Below are 21,981 nucleotides of genomic sequence, written 5' to 3'. Positions count from 1 at the left end.
CAAAGATTGGTATGTTTGCAATTCAGCAAATCTGTTACAAACTATATTGTGGTTTGTAACACAGAATGGAGAGGAAAAAAAAGAAAAAGAAATTCAGAAAAAATAGTGGAGACAATTGACTTGGAGATTTCCAAAAACAAGCTAATAAATTAGCTGCTCTGAAACACTGTGTATTATTTCATTACTTTTATAGCTTGAGAACACTTGAAATGATTGTTGGTAAATGTGGCTTTTTAGCCAGTGACTAAAATAAATTGGCCATCACAGACTAACAATATTTAGCATAATGATAGAGTGGACCCGGCTTTAATAAAAATATGCAAATGTCAATGAGTTATTTACAAGGACAGTAAATAAGAAGCTATTATCTCTATATTCTAGAATTTATAGCATTCCATTAGCTTCACATTTGTGTATTTATGAGACAAGATTATCTGAATACAGAAACCACAACAGCCTGGGCTTTGCATTTAGAAAGCACATACCTCAAACAGATAACAAACCTGATCTGAAAATAAGCATGATCAGACTACTAAAAACATAGTATTGCCTTCAAACAGCGGGAACATGCCCATAAAACCCTCTTTTGGAAAGTTTAAATTAGGCTTTGTGACAAACCAGACAGCTTTTTTATATTACAAAATACCATGTTTTTGCAGAATAAAGTGTTCCCTCTCCCACTTCCTTGAGTCAGTGATTGTGAGACGGCAGGGGAGGAGAGCTGACAAAAAGATTTTTCTTCATGAGATTTTGCTGTATTATAGGGTATAGCAAGGCTGACCATTTCTATATTCATGATAAATAATTATTTACTTAGAATAAAGTAAACTTGTCAAGGGCTAACGGAGACTAAGTTTATTAGAATTTGGTCTCTGCCAACCTAGGTAGTTAAAGCATGTAAATACCAAATCAGTTGGAGATCAAAAGCAGTAAAATCCTGACTGAAGGTTTAGTTTTAAGAAATACAACTCCAGTTCAAATATATACTTTTAATCATATAAATTGCTACTGCTCTACCTCAGTCAGCATTGTAATCCTAAGAGTTCCCCTTGCCCATTTTCCTCTCCCTATTTTCCTCATCCTTCTCCATCTGGCCACTTCAAGTCACTAAAGAAATAAAAGCAGAAAATTCTGTAGCCACTGTGGAGACTCCTCTCCTTAGCTTTTTAGCTCCCCCATTACCCAACAGGCCACTTATGAACTTTGGTTTTCCTTCTTGAGCAGTACTTGCCTTCTCCTATTTCCAGTAGATAGATGAGCAGTGAACAAGCTTTTAAAAGCTCAGGAAATTGATATTTGACCATCACTATCCTCCACCCACAGTACATACATAAAAATGGATGAGATTGTACTGGTAGTACTATCCCCCCTCTATATGTGGGATATAAATCAGTTGTTTTGACTTTTGAGTAACAGCACAGGCCAATGAACTCAGACACAAGAAAATGAGTTAATAGAGTGAAATAACCCAGTTCCAGTATGTAGCTATGGAGTGTTTAGTGTAGTTTTCCTACTCAGTCTCAACACACAGTAAGAGGAACTACCTAAGACTTGATGCAGTCTGAATAAAGGGATGTGTTCAAGTGCCATGTGGCTTCTACATAGTTTGAAATTTAGATACAACTTCTAAAAAAAATATTTACATAGTCACATTTGTCCAAATCTCAACCTAATTCACTGAAATTCTCCCTTTCCAAACTCTCTACTCACAAGATCTTGATTAAAATATAAAAGTTCGCCAGATGAAGTCAAGGCTGAAAGTTTCTGCAGAGAAATCTCCTGTGAACAAACCCCAAGCACTAAAGTGTGTGTTTGGGGTGGGACATTGGGGGGGGGGGGGGGGAAGAGAGAGAGAAGAGAGACAAGTTTAACTTCAAACTTAACAAAAAAAAAATCATTAACTATTGGGAATAAGAGGTCAATTTCTTATTGTTTTTTTTAAATTATGTATACTTTCCATATGGAAATTTAATTTCTCAAAATAGTCTCCTGGTGTCTTTTAACCTTGTTACTGAAATACATTATATTTTATAAATGTTGCTAATCATTAGCATTTGTACTAATTATGAATACTCTAATATCTACTTAAGAGGACTTCGTATTTATCTGCTCTTTTACTACAAATGTATCAAAGGAGCAAAAGATAATCTCAAACAGGTCATGCCTTGGTTTTCCAAAAGAGGGAGATATAACTCCATTTGTAAATTAAATAGATGCTTTTATTGCAATGAGGCACCAAAAATCATATTTCAGTAATTTACTTGAATAAGGTAACTTCTCTATTTATTCATTTATTTTACTTTTGTATTATTAGTTTCACTTGTGTGGCTTCATTTTCCTGGTCTAAAAAAATATACCAATAAAGTCCATAGAAAAAAATCTTATAACCAAACTATGCTATATTAACCGGAAAGATGCAGAGACTAATTTGCTATAGAAAAAATAATTTATGCAGATCTGAAGTACAACACTACAGGGAACTCCAATATAGTCTGAATCTTGAGAACTATAGCACAAATCGTACTATTAAAAATGGCAGCAATCTCTTCCAATCTCTGCCCCATTGTCCTCAACATACTCACCTGGGCCTATAAAATAAAAATCAGGTTACATAAATTGTTTAGAAGATGCCTGCTAGATAACACAGTATGCTGCATAAACAGTGGCTTAACAAGATGCCACTTGTTGATATTCAGTGAAGATAATGGTCTCTTTACAAACAAATCTATATTGCAAAACTAGCATCTTTCCACAGAGCCTTTAAACATTCTGACTTCTTAACTGTTTTATCACAATCCTGATTTCAATATCAAACAAGTAAAAACCTGGGCAACTTGTAGTCCCTGGAATAGTTGTGAAAGAAAATAAATCAATTAATTTTAGCAAACTAAGTCACCATTACAATGGCAGATTTAGGGTCAGAAATTTGTTTCTGGCATGTTAGAGATAAACAAATTCTTGCATATATAATAGCGGGAAGGTATTTTTCAAAAGCAACCTTTGGAATGAGATACAGAATGATATGAGTTAGATTCACAATAACTGTTTTAAGCCATTTCAGGAGGAACAGGAACTTCTACATACAATTATGACATAGATGGTAATACATAAGGTATCTCCTGTGTGCCTCAGATAAATATTCCACACAAACACTTAAGCTTAACTGCACTGCTATTAGAACTATCATCAAGTTACCATGATGATCTAATACCCCCTATTTTCCAGCTCAGACACTCCTGAAAATATGAAGGATGAGATAGGTTTGAAAAAGTTAATATTAATACAGATCCCAGCATATCATAGATGTGGCAGGACCCTTCAGAATATTGCAGGTATCTTCCTCCCCTACAAAAAAGCTCAATACTCTCTTTGGCCTATCATTCTCTATCTTGCCAGAATCTGACAACTTTAACCAGTTAACAGCCTCTCCTAAAAAAATGGAATCTGTTGGCACACGTGGATTCCCTAACTCTTCAAATCATATTTGAAGACCCTTCTCCCAAACCCCCTTCATTAACTAAAAATAATAATAATAAAAATAATATTCATTAGAGGGCCCCCTGGTTTCTCCATAAAGATAATTTGCTCCAAAACCCACTATCCCCACTGAACACACAGTACTGTACACGAAAAAAGTAGTAAGGTAAGTCATTTAAGAGGTCTGTTGTATTTTATATTAAACCTGAAGCTACAGAATCAGAAATTAGGTTCAGAAGTCACAGGAAATCTAGATTCCTACATTGTTAAACTTGTCCTTAGCAGAGAGACCTAGAATAATTTTAATACAGGGTGCGCTGATAGTGACTCCTATAATTTAGGTTGCCTAAATTATCAGAGATTCCATTATCAAAGATGGACTTTTGGGGGGACACTCCCAACACCTTGTTTGCAGAAGACCTTTGAAATTCAGTAGGCACAAAGTCCTGGGGCAAGAGACATACTGTGATTAGTCTATTACAGTCTATTCTGGTGTGACAGTTAATTTCTTACAACCACCATCTCTCTTCTCCAAGGTGTGTTGCTCAAGAAAATTGGCAACCTGCCAAAATAACATCCCAACAGGTATATTCTAAAATACTGGGCTCATGCTGTCACCATAGCAGCAGGAGCACACACTGTAATGGCAACTGCAAGAGCATCTGTAGCAGCAGCGGACCGGGTGACCGAGTGCAATCCTCACCCCATCCCCTCCTAGACCTCACAGATGGCCCTGGTAGCGCGTTCCCGTCCCATTTTCTGGCCACAAGTGAGCAGGACTTGGTTTTCATTTCATGCAAAAGATAGTACACCATCCTGTAATGATGTTAGGGCATCGGTTTAGTACCAGCCTACTACCATGATATCTCACTGCAGCTACATGGAAACTTTTCTAGGAGCCTCAAGGTGTGACTTGGTACCTCAAGGTCTGACTTGGTATAGATTTACTGATCTTGAGAGAGCTGATCACTACTCTCTAGAGATTCCCAGTCAGCAGTGGTCCCAGTCAGCACAACAGCATCTAGTACAGTGTCAAAAGTTAAACCTGGTTAATTTGTTGTAGGTGGCTTTAACACAAACCCTATTTGGCTGATCCTGTTTAGTTTAAATGAAATGGGGGACAGTCCAAAATGGAGTATAGAGTTCAACTACTAAAGGAGCCAATATGTTGCTAAAAATTATAAACAAGTAAATAGGGTAGATCTATATTTCTTAGGCATTTCTAATCATAGTTACTGAAAGCATTCAGCATAAACTATTTAAGCACACCCCTCTTTCTGCAGGTAGCCCTTAACATTACTAAGGGTTACATATTTGGGCCTATGGAACCCGTACATTATTCAATTGCATTAAAGATCTGAAATTGGCTTAGTGAAAAAAATACATCTTAACAACTATCTTAAAACAAATACCAAATGTAGACACTAAGTAGCCAGATCACGACTGTTCCAAGATTAAGTATTAAAGCTGCATACTGTGGAGAGTCAATATTTCTTTGGGTGGAAGGTAAGAAATGGAAAGAAGCATAAGGGGGGGGGGGGGGGGAGAAGTGTTTTGCTAGCACTTCTCTCTGAAGGTGACCTTCTCAGAGAAAACTTATGTTATTTGTTCCCTGAGCTGTATATGATTAGTTCCTTCATCATACACAGACAAATTAGGAAGGCTGCTGTGGTGCCCAGAAATCTGTTAAACAAAGTCAAAATTAATGATAAAATTGAGTTCCCTTTGTGTTTGATTTTCATCTATCTGCACTCAATTATAAACGAGCTATCAAAGAAAGCTACCCATTAGTAGTTAGTTCATGACGACTTCAAAAAACAATCCCTAAACCACCACTGATATTTTACTGACAGCCTCCTAATCTCTGCAGGTTTTTGGTAAAAGCTACATTACACAGGCTTGTCATCAATCCCGACTGTTGCCATTGTAACTCAAAAGAGAAGCACTACCCAGAATCACTTACATTAAGCTAGATTTAAAGCATATACAGGTAGGATTTAAAACACTGTATATAACTATTTCATGCACAGATCTAGCACCATCATCTACAGTGCAAAATGTCAGATACATTTGTTATGAATACATAAAACTAACTCATTTCAGCAATCAAAAATCTACTGTCATTTATATAAAACTGAACTGATATTTTTCCCCCCCACTGCATCCTATCCAAACCACAGGTGTTCAGCTGCTCCAGGGGCTTGATATATTCTATATTTTCTATTCCATGTTCCAGGACAGCAAACAGCTCAGAATCCCTGAGTCCCTATACATTAAGAGTGCTGAACCCAGTACCTGCTCTGATTAAGTTCTGTGAAAAGTTTTCAGAACTCCCCATCAGTCTTAAAATATAGGGCCATCTTATCAGGTTTCTCATTAATTTCTATTTTTTCATATGTTTTTCATATGGCTATAAATAATTGTTTTTTTTTTTTTCACATGGCAAATAGCCTATAAAGAGTAACAAATACCTTCTCTATATAGCTGGACTTCTTTTTTTACTAGTATTGACCCCATTGCTGCAACAGGATCTGAACGGGTCAGCCCTTAAACCTACAAGAATACTGTGGCAGGACTGGAGTCTTAGGGAGTACAATAAAAATACATTTGATTGACACATTTTACAGCTTCTCAACAACTGATTTTTTAAATGATTTATTACAGCTGTTCTCAAACTTGGGTCCGCAGCCCCACTAATCAACTCCTTCCCACTCCCTCCCAGTGCCTCCTGCATGCTGCAGAACAGCTGTTCAGCAGCAATGCAGCAGGCACTGGGAGGGAGGAGGAGGAGCGGGGATAGGGCACGCTTCGGGGAGGGGGCAGGAAGAGGAGGGATAGGGGTCAAGCGGGGGCAGGAAGAGGGTGTGGGATGGGGCCTTGGGGGAAGCGGAGGAGTGAGAGCGTTGCCTGGGGCTGAGCACCGCTGGGGAAAATTGGAAGCCGGCTTGGAAGTCTGGGGGCGGGGGGGGATTAAAATGGGGGTCCTCTGGTTGTACAAGCCACTTGGACAGAAGGAATTAACATTTTACCTATTGCTTCAGTACTGTGTGCACTTGATCATTTGACTTCCAAATAGTGCTATTTATGGAATAGGTAGGAAACAGCAGAAAAAGAAAATGTTCTAACCATAACTGCATATTGTGTTTTGTACAATATTGGAGAGATCAAGGGGGAAAGCCTTCTGAATGGGTGGTAGGCTTTAGCGTGGAGACTTGCTCAGAAGTTCAAGCAACCAACCAGGTGCCCCACAGAGAACACAAACAGCCAAGGGAATGCTGAAAGGGATGCCTATTGTTTGTATTTCAAGTCTCATGGTTTACCATGTTAGCCCCTTGGCAATAGTGTTGAGATTCAGAAGAGCACTGGGGTATTGAGGGTGGGTGGCTGAAGTTTAGCGTTCCATATATGCTTTTGCAGAAACCCATGCATTATTTCATCTTTGTTTAAAGAATTTTCTGTGTTAATTGCAATGATGACTCACAATAGAGGTACTGTGAATGATTTTTATTATGAAACAATAAAAATGAAGTTTTAATTAAACCAATGGAAAAATAATATGCTGGATATACATTTAACTAATTAATCTACAAAATAACCAACTATACACAAATCTTTAATGAATGCAACAGTGGAAACAGAACTCAAAGTTCAACAGTAACAACAATTTGGGGGTGGGAATGTATAAAGTTACAGGCAAGTGTATGCCTTGCCTCTGGCTATTCTAGTCCCCAGGGGTTCTGCAGTTGAATGTCACAGCTCAAAAGTTACTCCTGGGGGAATTCTGTGCCAAAAAAAATTAAAAATTCTGCATAATTCTGCATCTATTTTGTCACAATAATGCAATATAATCCAGCTAGTTTAAATTATTTTGGTAATTTAAACTACAATACAATGGATGGAATATGGGAGTGGGGAGCATTGGAGGACGTCCCCAACTCTGTAATAGTATTGTATCTAGTATTGATTCATTACTTCTAGTTATTAGACAACAAATATATGCAGCTATATGCTCAGTGTTACATCATAGGCAACTGAAGAGCAAGTGAGGGCTCATGGAGCACATTTTGATAGGTCCAAAAATTAAGACCATTTCTAATCACTAAAGCACCATAAGAATTTATAAGGCCCCTTTACACCATTCTGGCAATGTAAAGGAACCTAAAAATTTTACCACTGTTTTATGCTCCTGGGGGAATTCACTAAAAACAATGGGAACAATTTACTAAGCAGGCAGGCCGCTACATTCTCCTTTGCCTGAGGGAATAGACTGCCCCACGCCTACCTCTTCAGAAATACCCCAAAGCCCTGCCCCTCCACGCTGAGCATGCTGCAATAGCAAGTGAGAGGGACAGAGTGTCTCTCTCACACACACACACATACCTACTTCTCCCCACCCCCACAGCAGGGGTTTACATCTCTACTGGCCTCTCTGGGTGCTCAAACCAACCTGTCTGCACTTCCAGGGAGTGGGTGCATGACCCTTCTTGTGGCTTCCCTTTGCTTCTGCATCAGAAGTCATTTTTCTGTGGGTCAGTAAAGAAATCTGTGCGGGGGCATGAATTCTGCACATCGCAGTGATGCAGAATTCCCCCAAGAGTAAAAATTGTCAGAGCTCAAAAGAGCTGGACTTCCAGATGCAAGTGTTCTCAATGCTCAGGGATTCGATCTGATAGGTAAATGGGAGGCAACGGAAGCACTGCTGAGAGGATTTGGCAGTAAAGGGTTGCTGCTTGTCCCAGCATCCAGCATTGTCCAATGGCTGAAGGACAAGAGTGGACCCCAAGTTATGGGCTTGCAGGGTCTGCCGGCCTAGAAGCAGCACATTTTGGAGGAAGGAATTCTGTCTCAGGACAACATCCATGTACTGCTTCTGCATCTGTCTTTTTCCATGCTCTCCTTTGCCATGGTGATACTGTCCTTAGCCACAACCATTGTATTCTTGGTCACTGTTACTCTCTCAGACAGCTGCATTTCGTTCTCCTTCTGGGTCTTCATGTACAGGCTCCACTTCTCAGTCAGCCTACTTTTCCTCTGTAACTCAGCCATAACTTCTGCAAACATGTAGTTGCAAGTCTTCCTTTTTTCTGGTTTGGCAGCAGATAGAGGTCCTTCCCTTGATAGTCTGGCTGTTGCAGGTGCTATGGCCATAGAAGTAGGGGCAGAGGAGTGAAGGTAACTTGTTCATATCCCAAACAAATCATGATTGCTTTTTTTCTACTACGTATGTGTGACCTTATCTTCAAGAGAGAGGCTGTCCATTATTTGGGGGGAAGCTCAGATCTGGTCAGTGTGCACAGACGGTGCTAGGTTCATTTGGATTTCAGTCTACTGTATCGGCTTTCATGGTGCTAGGGGTGCGGTGATTGGAGCTAGGTCACCTGTTTGTTTCTGCAATGGAGACACTCCTATGGCATAGAAGGTGCAAAGGGAGGGTTTGGGGTGGCCCCCAGGGGCAAGCTAGATAATGATCCCCTCCACATTCACTTTAGGCTGTCCAGACTCTCAATAATATTATGCTGAGGCTGGTAACTAGGGAATGGTCTTATTTAGAAAGTCAAAGAGCAGACCGGCAAGATGCACTGTGAAGTTATTCACCAGGTGCACTGCAGTAATGGAAGGGGCTTTCAAGCTATATCTGGGGGCATGCACATGTGGCTATTCCCCATAATGTGTGAAACAATATTGATCAATTTCTCAGTCTTACGTTCTAGCTCCCACAGACATGGAGAAAGTGTAGCAAAAAATAGATAGGGTCCTGCAGTGATTGCCAGCTGGAACACACAGTATGGGGCATTTGTACGTCAGTGGGTGCAGTACTGTTTGTGCCTTGACTGGGCATGGAATGTGCACTCACACCTCATGTAAACTATGAAAACTAACCATATTTCTTTTTCCGCCAGCACTGCCTCAATAAACACAGGCATTTTTCACAAAGTAAAGCTTTTTGTATTCAAATCTGCCTCAGGAGCGGGGTAGAGACAGGGAAGGTAGAGAGTGTAACTGTGCCATTGTTATGGGCACAATTTTGTAACAGCAGAGAACCAGGGGAGGAAGAGAAAGCAGGTGCTACTAGTTTATATCTGCTGACAACAACAATAATAAATTGTAAAGATAGGTACTTACCTGCCAAAGTTCCCTCCAGTGGATCTGACTGTCCAGTCCAGGCCTGGGTTTCCAGCTGGGAATCCAGCTCAGCCAATGCAGGACAGGGAATCAGTCCATTGTAGCAGGATAGGACTGTCATTAGGATCCTGAGTTCAAAAAGAATTCTGGCTCTCGGGAGGCAGCTCCTCTCCAGCATCCTTTGCTCATCCCCTGATGAGTCAAGCCCATCATACTCAATGTGGGGACAACGGTGTCGGCAACAAGCTCTGAATAGTGATCATATCAGATCATATCGTAACTGTGTAGATTACTCTAGTGCATCAAAAAATGTTCACATATCCCCTGCCCGATTGGCTCTTTTTATCCTCCGTTGCAATATACTTTCTCCTGAGGCGCTGGCTGATTATCAGGCACTGATTGACATCCCAATCACAACCCCCACGTGCATCAACTTTGCAATGTCCACAAAAAGGTCCTTATTCTCATGTTGGCCACAAGAATCTCCTGAAACCATGATTCTTCCCAGATAGCAATGAGATCCAAATTATCACCACGGACACCAGGCTGCTCCATGAGATGCATTGTGGACCTTCAGGACTGCAATTGCGTTTATATTGCCAGAATGATGATACACTGGGATCCAGGAGCAAATAAGCAAAATTTGTGTTTGTGCCAACTTTGAAAAAGGGGAGAGTGCCATCCTGAAAACCTGACGCCACGGCATGGAGGGTGAACAAGTAAACAGCGAGGTCAGCACTGTGGGACAGGCATTGGAAGCATTCAAGACATGGTGCACAGCAATTGTGTGTACAAGAACAAAGGACCGAATTAATGCAATTCGAAGCAAGCACCGTCCACTTTGCAAAAGGACACTAGAGTTCCTGATAAATGTGGAGTTAGTGCACAGTTAAGAGGTGCATCATCTGTATGCAAGTATTTTCAAAGCGAATTAACTCAATTTGATCTGATTTAAAAAACCCCGTAGACAAGCCCTAAGTGCACTCTTCTCCAGGAGGTGACTTCATTTTGTGAATGGATATTATGTAATTTGTAAAGGAACTCAGTCTCAACTGTGTTATGAAGGTAAGTCCCTTGGGGACAGAAGTGTAAGAAATTCTATCAAGGTGTTTTTGTTTTGTTTTTTTTATTACCCACTTTCTTCAGTGTTTAATAATGAGAAGACTGCCTAGAAAACTTAAAGTAGATAAAGTACTACTACTAAAAAAAGCCACATTTGTGGCCTTTGTTTCTCATTTATTTTTATATGAAAATATTCTCTGACCTGTTCTAAATTAGTGTCATTATCCACCACTCCATCCTCTTCCCATTCTGATTTAAAATTACTAAAAAATAGAAGCTGATTGACCTTGTCACTATTTCAAAACTCATGTACCACCATGCAAATATTAATAATAGTTTGCTAGCTCCATTCAGGATCAGGGCCCCATCTTCCCAGATTAAGAAAAGAATGTCATGCTACATTTGTATAAACTCCTTCAAGCAAAGATTAACGAAATGAGTGTTACAACCAAGTTTGGGTAGCTGGGACAAGGATAAAAGGAATAAGATCACATTGATTATAGACATGAGTACATCTTAATAGTTCCATATCAAGATTTATTTATTTTTAAGATGAATACATATCAGTATTCCTCACCAATCCTCCACTTGCCCTCAATCTAGCTGCTAATTATAAAACATACTAGCAGTTGTAGAATCAGGCCTTAAAGGACAGAGGTAAGTGTGCTCAGTGGTTTTGAAGATAACATGTAAAAAAGTTAAACTTGAAATAACTTAATAAGCAGTAATTACAAGCAGAAAGTACATTTAAGAGAGTTTTATACAGTAAAAAATAGTGTTACATTATTTAAACTCATGCATTATTAAGCCATAGCCATATCTTTGATTTGTATGCAGCTATTTCCTTCTCCCCTTCTCTCTTCTGCCCCCTATAAAAAAAAAGTTTCTTCACAACCTAATATTCCTACTTCTTCAGTGTGTTATAATTTATAACAATCTGTATTTGTTAGCACTGATACGTTTTCTTTTAGATATATCACAAAAGAATGTAAATTCTGAATAAGCATTCTTCATGTATTTTATCCATCAGCTAATCTGTCTGGGTTTTTAAAGCTCACAGCTCTATGTGAAAATTGAGCATTTTTTTTAAATTAATTTTGTTGGCAGCTATCATGACATCAAACCAATTTTAGAGAGAACGTATTAAAAGTTGTCTCCTTATTAAAGTGTGAACTTTAAAAAGAATATCTAGAGAAGTTGAGATATCAAATAAAGAGTAAACAAAGCAAAAATGGCATTTCTGACTGGATAATCCACTACTTCTAGGGTCACATGGTTACCTGCTACATGTTCCTAAGTGAAAATAAGCAATGGTGTGTGGAAGAGAGAGGAGAACAAAAGAAAATAGAGATTAAAAAGGAGATTTCCAAATAGAAAATTAGCATGTATATTTTTTAGTGTTTGGAAGTTAGTGTTCATTATTTTTCTGATTTGTACTTTTTTAGAAAGCTGGCATTTCCCCTCATCTGCTTATTTGGTTTCTGCTGTTCTGACTGGATATCGATAAAGTCCCAAACTACACTTACAATACATTCTCACATATTTCAATGACTGAAATCTTAGTTTACCTGGGAAACCTGAACATACTTCTGGAGGCAGATAGTTGTCTCTACGTATAGGTGCATTTTTAAAGTGGAAACGGTATGGAACTTGCTGTGGGATCAGCTAAATGCAGCTTTCTAATAATTTTTGGTAAAAAAAAGTTGCTTTGTAAATAAATTCTGATTGGATATCCTGAGTTAAACACTTATGTCTATGGCAAGTTTTCCTATATTTTTCTGTATTTAAATTAATGCTTTGGATGGCTTACAGGGACCTGGTGACCATTGATAGGCTATGTTTTTTTCACACTCTTAAGCAATAGAATACCAATTGACATTTATTAAATATTTTGGATTTTTTTCCTACATTTTCATATATATAAATAATTTCCTGTGTTGTACCTGAAATCAAAGTGTATATTATTTTTATTGCAAATATTTGCACTGTAAAAATGATAAACAAAAGAAATAGTATTTTTCAATTCAGCTCATAGAAGTACTGCAGCACAATCTTAGTCGCGAAAGCCCAACTTACAAATGTTGACTTTTCTTTTGGTTACATAACCACACTCAAAAACAAAACATTGTAAAACTTCAGAGCCTACAAGTCCATTCAGTCTTACTTCTTGTTCAGCCAATCGCTAAGACAAACAAGTTTGTTTAAATTTATAGGAGATAATGCTGCCCTCTTCTTATTTACAATGTTACCATAAAGTGAACAAGCATTTGCATGGCACTTTTGTAGCCAGCATTTTAAGGTATTTACATGCCGTATGCTAAACAGTTGTATGCCCCTTCATGCTTTGGCTACCATTCCAGAGGACATGCTTCCATGCTGATAATGCTCGTTAATTAAATGTGTGACTCAACTCCTTGGGGGAGAACCTGCTCTGTTTTACCCGCATTCTGCCATATATTTCATGTTATAGCAGTCTTGGATAATGACTCAACACATGTTGTTCATTTTAAGAACACTTTCATTGCAGATATGACAAAACACAAAGAAGGTACCAATGTGAGATTTCTAAAGATAGTTACAGCACTCCACCCAAGGTTTAAGAATCTGAAGTGCCTTCCAAAACCTAAGAGGGATGAGGTGTGGAGCATGCTTTCAGAAGTCATAAAAGAGCAACACTCCTATGCAGAAGCTACAGAACCCGAACCACCAAAAAAGGAAATCAACCTTCTGCTGATGGCATCTGACTCAGATAATGAAAATGAACATGTGTTGACCTGCACTGCTTTGGATTATTGTTGAGCAGAACCCATCATCATAATGTACGCATGTTCCCTGGAGTGGCGGTTGAAGCATGAAGGGACATATGAATCTTTATCGCATCTGGCACATAAATATCTTGCGACGCCGACTACAACAGTGCCATGAGAATACCTGTTCTCACTCTCAGGTGACGTTGTAAACAAGAAGTGGGCAGCATTATATCTCCTGTAAATGTAAACAAACTTGGTTGTCTGAGCGATTGGCTGAACAAGAAGTAGGACTGAGTGGACTTGCAGGGTCTAAAATTTTACATTTTTATTTTTGAACGCAGTTTTTATGATACATAATTCTACATTTTTAAGTTCAACTTTCACGATAAAGAGATTGCACAGTACTTCTATTATGTGAATTGCAAAATTCTATTTCTTTTGTTTTTTTACAGTGCAAATACTTGTAATAAAAATAAATATGAAGTGAGCAGTGTACACTTTGTATTCTGTGTTGTAATTGAAGATGTTGTATTTAAAAATGTAGAAAACATCCAAAAATATTTAAATAAATGGTGTTCTATTATTGACTAATCGTGTGATTAATCACGATTAATTTGTTTAATTGCTTGACAGCCCATCTGTTTTCCCTTTTTGTTCTCCCCGTCTCTTCTTTTGTCTTGTCTAATTTAGTTTACTTTATTGGTGTCAGGAAAATAGGTTTGCAAAGCCTCATGTACACTTGTTACATCAAAAATATTTTACCTATTATTAATCCTTAAGTTAATTACCTAAAATATTTTCTATATACCAATACTTTTCTGGATAAAATCAATCTACAACCCAATTTGTGGGGAAAAAAAATTTTTCTTCCTCTAAAGTGGTATCACTCAGGTATGTAGAACCCTTTCCTGTAGAACCATCAGGAATAAAACTTTGATACAATTTCATAGGGTGATCCAGAAGCTCTAATAACTGTAAAGTATTTCAAGTACTGGTGGTTAATAATATAGTTGTATGTTTTCTTCCATTGTCTTATGCCTCAGGGAGCCATTTATGAGGCTAAAAATAAAATGTGATCTGAGACCTCATACTATTTTACTTCCTGGATGATAGAAGTAAAGTGAAAAGACCAGATCTAGCATTCATTACTGCAGCCCCACAAATAGCTCCCTGAAGCAAAACAGTATGAGAAAGATATTCAGGTTACAGTGGAGACCTAACAGTTAAAGGAATTGTACAAAATATAAGCCAGAAAGTTGTTGAGTTTTTTTTACAAGTTATAAGTCATTCTAATTTTTCTTTTTAACAAATTCAGAGTATATATTCCATTCTATTTTCAGCTTGTGACATCATCTCAACCATATACTTGTCTATCCCTACACCACATAAACAAACCTTAATCTTATTGGATTTCAAAAATCCAAAACCACAAAATTAAAGCATTATATACTTATTCAGGACAGTTTGTACAGGTAAGCACATCACTAAATGTGCTTGTCCTCAGTTTTCCAATACAAATTATAAAAAAAAAAAAAAATTAAAAGGTCTTAATTTAAAATCTAAACTATACATTCAAAGTTGATGAGAAAAATTCTAGAACCTTTAATTTTGATCCATGGGGCACAGGAGATAATCCATCTTGTCCAGGTGGGATGAACAGCTCCCATTTCCCATAATCAATTTTCTTATATGGATGAGAAAATGGATTCCAGCCATCTGCAATAGAAGAAGAGTATTACTGAGATTCATTCTATTCAAATGTACTAAAATATGCATTTACTTTTATTGTCTGAAAGCAATCTTACTGAAAGTGGGTACTGAAAAACAAATTGTTTTCTTTTACATTTGACACTACTGCATAACACTGGATTAGCTTCAATTAACAGAATTATTGGTTCCTAAGAGACCAGATTCCAATATTAACTCATCATTATAGTTAAAAAAGAGTTATATTCCTGCTTTAACTTAATTCTGACAAGGGAACTTTACCATCATACCTATTTTTCTACTGTCGTTAACTATTCTACACTTTAAAATCCACAACTAAATCTGTCCATAGAATATCAGGATTGGAAGGGACCTCAAGAGGTCATCTAGTCCAACCCTGTTAAGGAGAATCACTGCTCAAGACAAAATTACTTTTACTATAAAACATGAGCTTGACCATAGCAGTCAAGCCAAATTTTGCCAGTTTAAACAAAAACCTATCTGAAATTTAACATGTGCCCTTTGTGACACATTATACCTCAAAATAACACCCTGTACCCCATATTCACCACTTGCATATGGTCATGATGTATTTTGTACAAAGTATGCCTCGTGAGGTATCATTGGAAAAGTCATAATCTGTTGAACATTACTGTGCTGTTGAAATGTATGCATCATCATTGTATATGAAGTTATGAGATTCCACTCTATGTTTGTTACTGAAACATGTTGAGAGCCTGGGAAATGCCCATAAACTAATTCCCTAGAAATAACAAAGAAACTAAACACAAGCATTCCATGTCAAGTCTCACTTATACGGAAGATGCAAGCAAGAATTTGTGATTCATATGAAGGACTAAGGGTGAAGCACATAAGTAATGAGGGCTGCCTAGCCTCAGAATAGAGCATGGATTTTTCCAGCATCTGAAGAGTATAAAATAAGGGACAGTGATATCATCAATCCACCTCTCCTCCCCCACCGATACTGAAGACAACAAGATAATTTGGGAGACAGAAACATTGAACTGGGGGAAGTGGTCCTAACTGGAAAACTTTCCAGTTAGCATAGACTGCTGTAGAATTTTGGGTAATAGAAACCGAATTGGCTTAGCCTGGTAAAGCTCAGGAAATAGCTTATTTTATTTCTTTTTGTAACCAGTTCTGATCTTCTATGCCTATAATCGCTTAAAATCTCTCTGTGTAGTTAATAACCAATGTTTTATCTAAGCCAGTGTGCTTTTGATTGAAGTTTGGAGAATGTACTCAGGTTACAAAGGCTAGTGCATATTCATACCCTTTGATGGAATGGTGAACTGGATGGAACTTTGATGGAATTAATGAGCTCACTCTGATAAAGGGGGTCTTGAGCAGTGCAAGATGCACATTTCTGGGGCGCAAGACTGGAACTAGCATGTCACCCTACGTGGAATTCAAGAGTGCTTGGTATAGCATTCTGGTAGTTTGTCTGGGGTTGACTTGCATAGAGGCTGGGGTGAGTGGGCAGAGTGGCAGCTCATATAGCAAAGCATGGCATAGTGCACAAAAGATTGGAGGGTTAAGGGGACAACAATCCAACAGCCCAGATTGTACCCTGAGGCATGTCACACATTTTCAAAAAAATATGCCAAGAAAGCTTGGGGGGGGGGGGAAAATCAGACAAGGATTTCCAGTTCAAGAATGGAATTATTTCTCACTCAGGATTTTTCCTACTTTTTTGGTTTATACCGAGAAAAAAAGCTCAAGCATGAAACTATTAGTTTTGTGAACTCCAAAGAGGGTAAACACATGTGACTATCTGAGACATTTGGAAGGTTGTTATTTAAGGTAGCACATACTTACACACTAGAGATCTCTGAGGATTCTTAGAGTTCCACTGCCAGAGGGAAAGACCTACAAAGGCAAGCTGGTTTGGTGGATTGAGCAGAAGGCAGGAAAGCCACTCCTGAATTTCAATGCCCACATAGTAAGCCAGAGCAATCTTAATACTGCATTTATATAAACACCTTCCATCTAAAGATCTCTGTTTTCACCCAGTTACTAATCATTGTGGTAGCATCCAGATGCTTCAAATCAGGATAAGGACTCCACTGTGCTAGGTAATGTATAAACTCACAGGTCAAATCAAAGAGCTGCTTTTATATTTACACACACAGAGAGAGCTTTAAGCTCCTTTTCATCTACAACTTTGTACTAATTATTGCCATTTCAAGGAACTGTTTGCAAACAAACATTCACTATACATTGTTATGCATAAATCTGTTCACATGTGCAGGCAAGTGCTCCAAAGTATTCTAACCAGAAAATATTGCCCAAAATATGATGATTAGAAAAATACAGATATGCAGATACCATTCAAGAAATGCAGTGTCCTAAAACTTCACAATTCAAATGAAGGATTTTCTCCTACCTCATTATAAGTCACTGGCCCCTCGCCTCTGCCCCTTCAAGTCCCCTCTATTATGCAAGGTCTTTCCAAAGGACGAGTTCCTTTTGAAACCAGTTAATTCTCTTTCTTGCATGTGGCCAGGAAGAGGAATAGGGAAAAGTTTATATTGTTAGATAAACTCCTTACAGGGACTGATGCTGCCTCTGTTATGCTCAGATCGCTCACTGTTGCTAAGGAACTAGGAAATAAGATCCTCAGCTAGTCCCTAACATGACAATGGATCACAAGGGGGAAAAAATTAAAAAAATAATTATATCAGCTGTTCAAGCCTTATTGACCAGTTTAGGAAGAGTCAATGAAGTTCACATTTTATTGTTATTTGTAGTGCACTAGTACTTAACAGACCCAGTCATGCACTAGTACCCCCCATTATGTTAGGTACAGTACACATACAGAAAACAATCCCTGCCCTAACGAATTTTTCTGAGACAGGTGGAACACAAGGAAACCATAGAATAATGTTGATCAGTATGACAGTCAGTGCTCTCAGCACAACAGCTGCCTAGCCATTGTCAAGTTTTTAGTAGCTGAGTTTTAAGGAGGGATTTGAAGGACGATAATGAGGTAGCTTGGCCAAGGTTTACAGGGAGCTGCTACCATGCATGAGAAACAATATGGGAGAAGGCTCAAAAGTGCTTGTATGAAAATTTAAACAAGTGGGTGATGAAGACTGGCTTCATTGCTAGAGTGGAAGCAACATCTTGATAGGGAGGTTGTGAATGCCCTTCAAATAAGTGAGTGAAGATATTTCCAAGCTGTTCAGTGCCAAGTTCAAGGACGAGCCAACAAAATAGCAAGGAACCATAACATACATCAGCCTTAAAAATACAAATTTCTGTTTTCACTTTACCGAGGGTGCCTTTAAGAAGTCAACATCTACATCCGAGATACTGCCCTTCTTTTTTTGGAACAGAACAGAGAGTAAACATTGACTTTTATGGTGGCTAGCATATATCCCCATAAAGATGGGGTTTATAAAGTAAACATTAAACAACTGCATAACTTAAATTTCCCTATCTACAAATTGGGTTGCCGAGAATAGATTGATTGCAATGAGCAGAAAAGGAAAATCTGACTGGTTGAAACACCAGTAAATGCTTCATTCACAGCACTATGGAGGGCCGGGGGGAGAGACACTGATTTTTCTAAAGAGGAATTTATTACAATCAGGACAAAATGTAATTGAGAAAACATCTTAAGTCAACCTTCTGTCTAGCCTAACCTCACTTCAAAAGGTTATACATCTCAGATTTTCAGAAATGTAGCTTAAATAAAATCTCTGCTTACCACATCCACCGTTCTGAACGGATGTGCTATTGATAGCTGCATTTGTGAACTGTCTAGAGTGCAAAGGGAAAGGGACTAAATTGCAGACAAACTTAATATTCAGGGCTGTCTGGCCAAAGGAAGAGTCAGGTGATGGCAACATATCTAGCTCTTATTGTCTCGTGGAGGAATGCAATAGCTATTCATGTCCAACAAATCTAATAAAACCAGATTCCCTCTGCAGATCAAGGCCTTTTCACATATGCTTTACTAGATCCTACAGTTTAAGGTTCTTTGCATCCCTTTGACTTAGAAGGCACTACAGATTGGAGTAATCATCAGGATAAGCCAAAAATCTTAATCATATAGCCCAATTCCCTTTAGAAGATAGCACCTATGTTTTCAGTATCCCCCTCAAAGAAACATTTCCATCGGAGGGTGTGGATAGAGGGTAAAGGGGATTGTACAAGCATGTAACACTGCTGTACTTGCTCTGAGTGCAGTGCCCCACGTTCTCATCTTGATCATTTGGCAGCTGTCTACAGAGCGTAAGAAAGATCCTAACCACTATGTTTAAACCTAAAATGCTCCACATTTCATTCTTACATGGCTATTTTTAACAGGGGGGCAGGATATAGATTCTTACTATGTTTGCCTGAGTACAAATTGAGTTCACCTATTGCATAAATTATTTTCCAAACTTATGATAGTTTTGGGTTCCACTGCATTCAGAGTTATGCAACGCACAAGAATACCAAGTATAAAAATTAGATAAATAATCTAATCCCCAAAAGAAACATCCATTGCAAATACAGGTGATGGAATGAGTTGCAGTAACCCCATTGTTTCAACATTCCTTTTTAATCATCAATATGGGATGGAGAAGGAGCTCTCTTTAAATAAATGTTTTATTTTTTTCTTTAAAGACAACTGGAGCAATAGTAAGCATATTCTGATAGTCAATAGTTCATACCTAAACCAAAGTAATTCCATTGCTGTCTTATAAGTGTGTTGGAACAGTTTCTAAATAGAAAAAAATGGCTTGTGGCTATGGCATGTGTTCCTTAAGGGTAGGTACACCGGAAAATGAACAGGTCCAGCTGTCCACAACCATACTTTCTTTCATTATGCTAGATGGTTCTGAGACACCTATGCAGACACCCTTATTTCCCTCTATTGTAATGTGTTATAGCCATTTAAAAAAGAAAACTGCTTTACTATGTAGTACCAGCAGTTTGTGGCATTCACCTGCATCACCACTGTAGGAGCATTTTCAGAGTCTCTCACTCATTTTGGAAAATCAGTCTGGTGCCAAGCTCGAATGAAGACAATGATGCACTGGAAATCAATACATGGATTTGTTAGTAGCATAGCAATGCTATTTCGAGCTTCATTGGGATGCTTTCTGTGAAGGCAGTCTGTGTGGACTTAAGTCTCTGCTTAAAGCAAAGGAATACCAACATTCTAGGAGCAAATTTAGCAGGGGCTGGTTGAGCATACTTTAAACTAGATAAGGAAAAAGGGTAACTTGAATTCAAGTAATCTGGTAGACAGTCCCCAATATAAAAATAAAGGTAGAAACTGAATTCAGAAACAAGAGAAAAATACAGTATTAAATATACAATCATGTTTCCCATACTCAAAAACCAGAAGTACAAGAAAAGTGTTACTATACAGACTGGTCTAGACTCGAGAACATAAACATGATAGGATTATTCTTGTAACTGGAATATCAGTGTAGAAAGATAATATTTATGGTTAAGACAAACAAGGTAGAGGATGTGACATATGACGGAGACATGGAATATCCAAAGACTATAAATCAAATTCATAAGTGTCATATCTGTATGGCCTTGGGATTGTCTTCTATTCCTGCAGGAAGTTCCTGCAGGAACTTGCTGCTGAAACTAAATCACAGGAGGGTAGTGATGAACGCAAATCCCTAGACCAGTAACACATCATATAGCATGGAGAAGCATCATCCTCCTGGGGAAAACTGCCCATTGTAGGTTGGCCTGGTTGAAGAAGCCAGGTAAACAAAGAACTGAAAATTGTATAAAATGATCATCACCCTGATGTGGGGCATAAGTCATTCTCTCCCCCCCCAACCCGAAACAGACACCAAATCATAGACTATCAGGGTTGGAAGGGACCTCAGGAGGTCATCTAGTCCAACCCCCTGCTCAAAGCAGGACCAATCCCCAGACAGATTTTTGCCCCAGATCCCTAAATGGCCCCCTCAAGGATTGAACTCACAGCCCTGGGTGTAGCAGGCCAATGCTCAAACCAATGAGCTATCCCTCCCTCCCCACTGATCACTAATGTACACAGATGGTGTGTAAGAGACCTGAACTACTCTGTCCCTACCAGGGTCTGCAAGAGAAAAATGGATGGCTGCCTGATAAGCTAAGACCTGCATGTAAAGCTGGTGATTGCTTGCAGATCGGTTCTCTCTGTAATGCTTTTGTTCTAAATAAATACTTGGCTTTATGAAGGCTGGTTGGTCACTGGTTAACCCTGTTATAGCCCCTGAGGGAGAGCAGGATGACAAGTGCTGAACTGAACTCAGACTTGCTACAGTGCTCACAGTGAAATGCAGCCTAAATCCCAGGTCTGCACAGAGATTGCAGGTTCCATGTTCTGAAAAAGGTGATTGCTAGAGGCCTGAGACCCAGTGGGATAGCCTTAGAGAGGCTACGAAGGGATGAGAGGTGCAATTACTTCAGGAATTATGACAGTGGCATGGCAGTATGTTGGGATGATTTAGTAAATGTCTATCTGTATCAAACTACAAACTCCATTTTGTTTTGTGAGGCTCACCTGTGTCTTCCCTGTTGTCTTTTTGCCTTCATCTTGAATGAAATTCCAAAAGGAATTGACAAAAGGCAAACAGTGATGGGCAATTAAAGGTCATTATCCTTGAATAACTTTACCCTGGCAATATACTGGGTATGCTAAAGAATGTGAGCAATCCTGCAAGAAATCAGCTTTTCCAAACTGGATTTCAGGAGGGAGCTAACCAAACCACAGATCATCTGGTGGGGGGGCGGCTTGATTCCAATTGGCTCATACCTTAGTTCTCAGGTTAGATTCCTAACTGAAGCCAGGTTTTAAATGTTTAGCTTCAGCTGTTCAAGTTTTGAAAACAAA

At 38.6% G+C, this 21,981-nt stretch overlaps 1 protein-coding gene across 1 annotated transcript in view; it reads right to left on the bottom strand.

The window, feature by feature from the left end:
• Window positions 1-21,981, bottom strand: part of GBE1 (1,4-alpha-glucan branching enzyme 1) — a 289,971-nt gene that overhangs the window by 166,916 nt on the left and 101,074 nt on the right. Inside the window, exon 3 of the mRNA XM_054046998.1 lies at window positions 15,013-15,128. Coding sequence (XP_053902973.1) covers window positions 15,013-15,128 — 116 coding nt within the window. The remainder of the gene's footprint in view (window positions 1-15,012; window positions 15,129-21,981) is intronic.

Source organism: Malaclemys terrapin, chromosome 1, assembly GCF_027887155.1.
Source record: "Malaclemys terrapin pileata isolate rMalTer1 chromosome 1, rMalTer1.hap1, whole genome shotgun sequence".
NCBI classification, from domain to species: Eukaryota; Metazoa; Chordata; order Testudines; family Emydidae; genus Malaclemys; species Malaclemys terrapin.
This window is presented reverse-complemented; position numbering and strand designations above follow the sequence as displayed.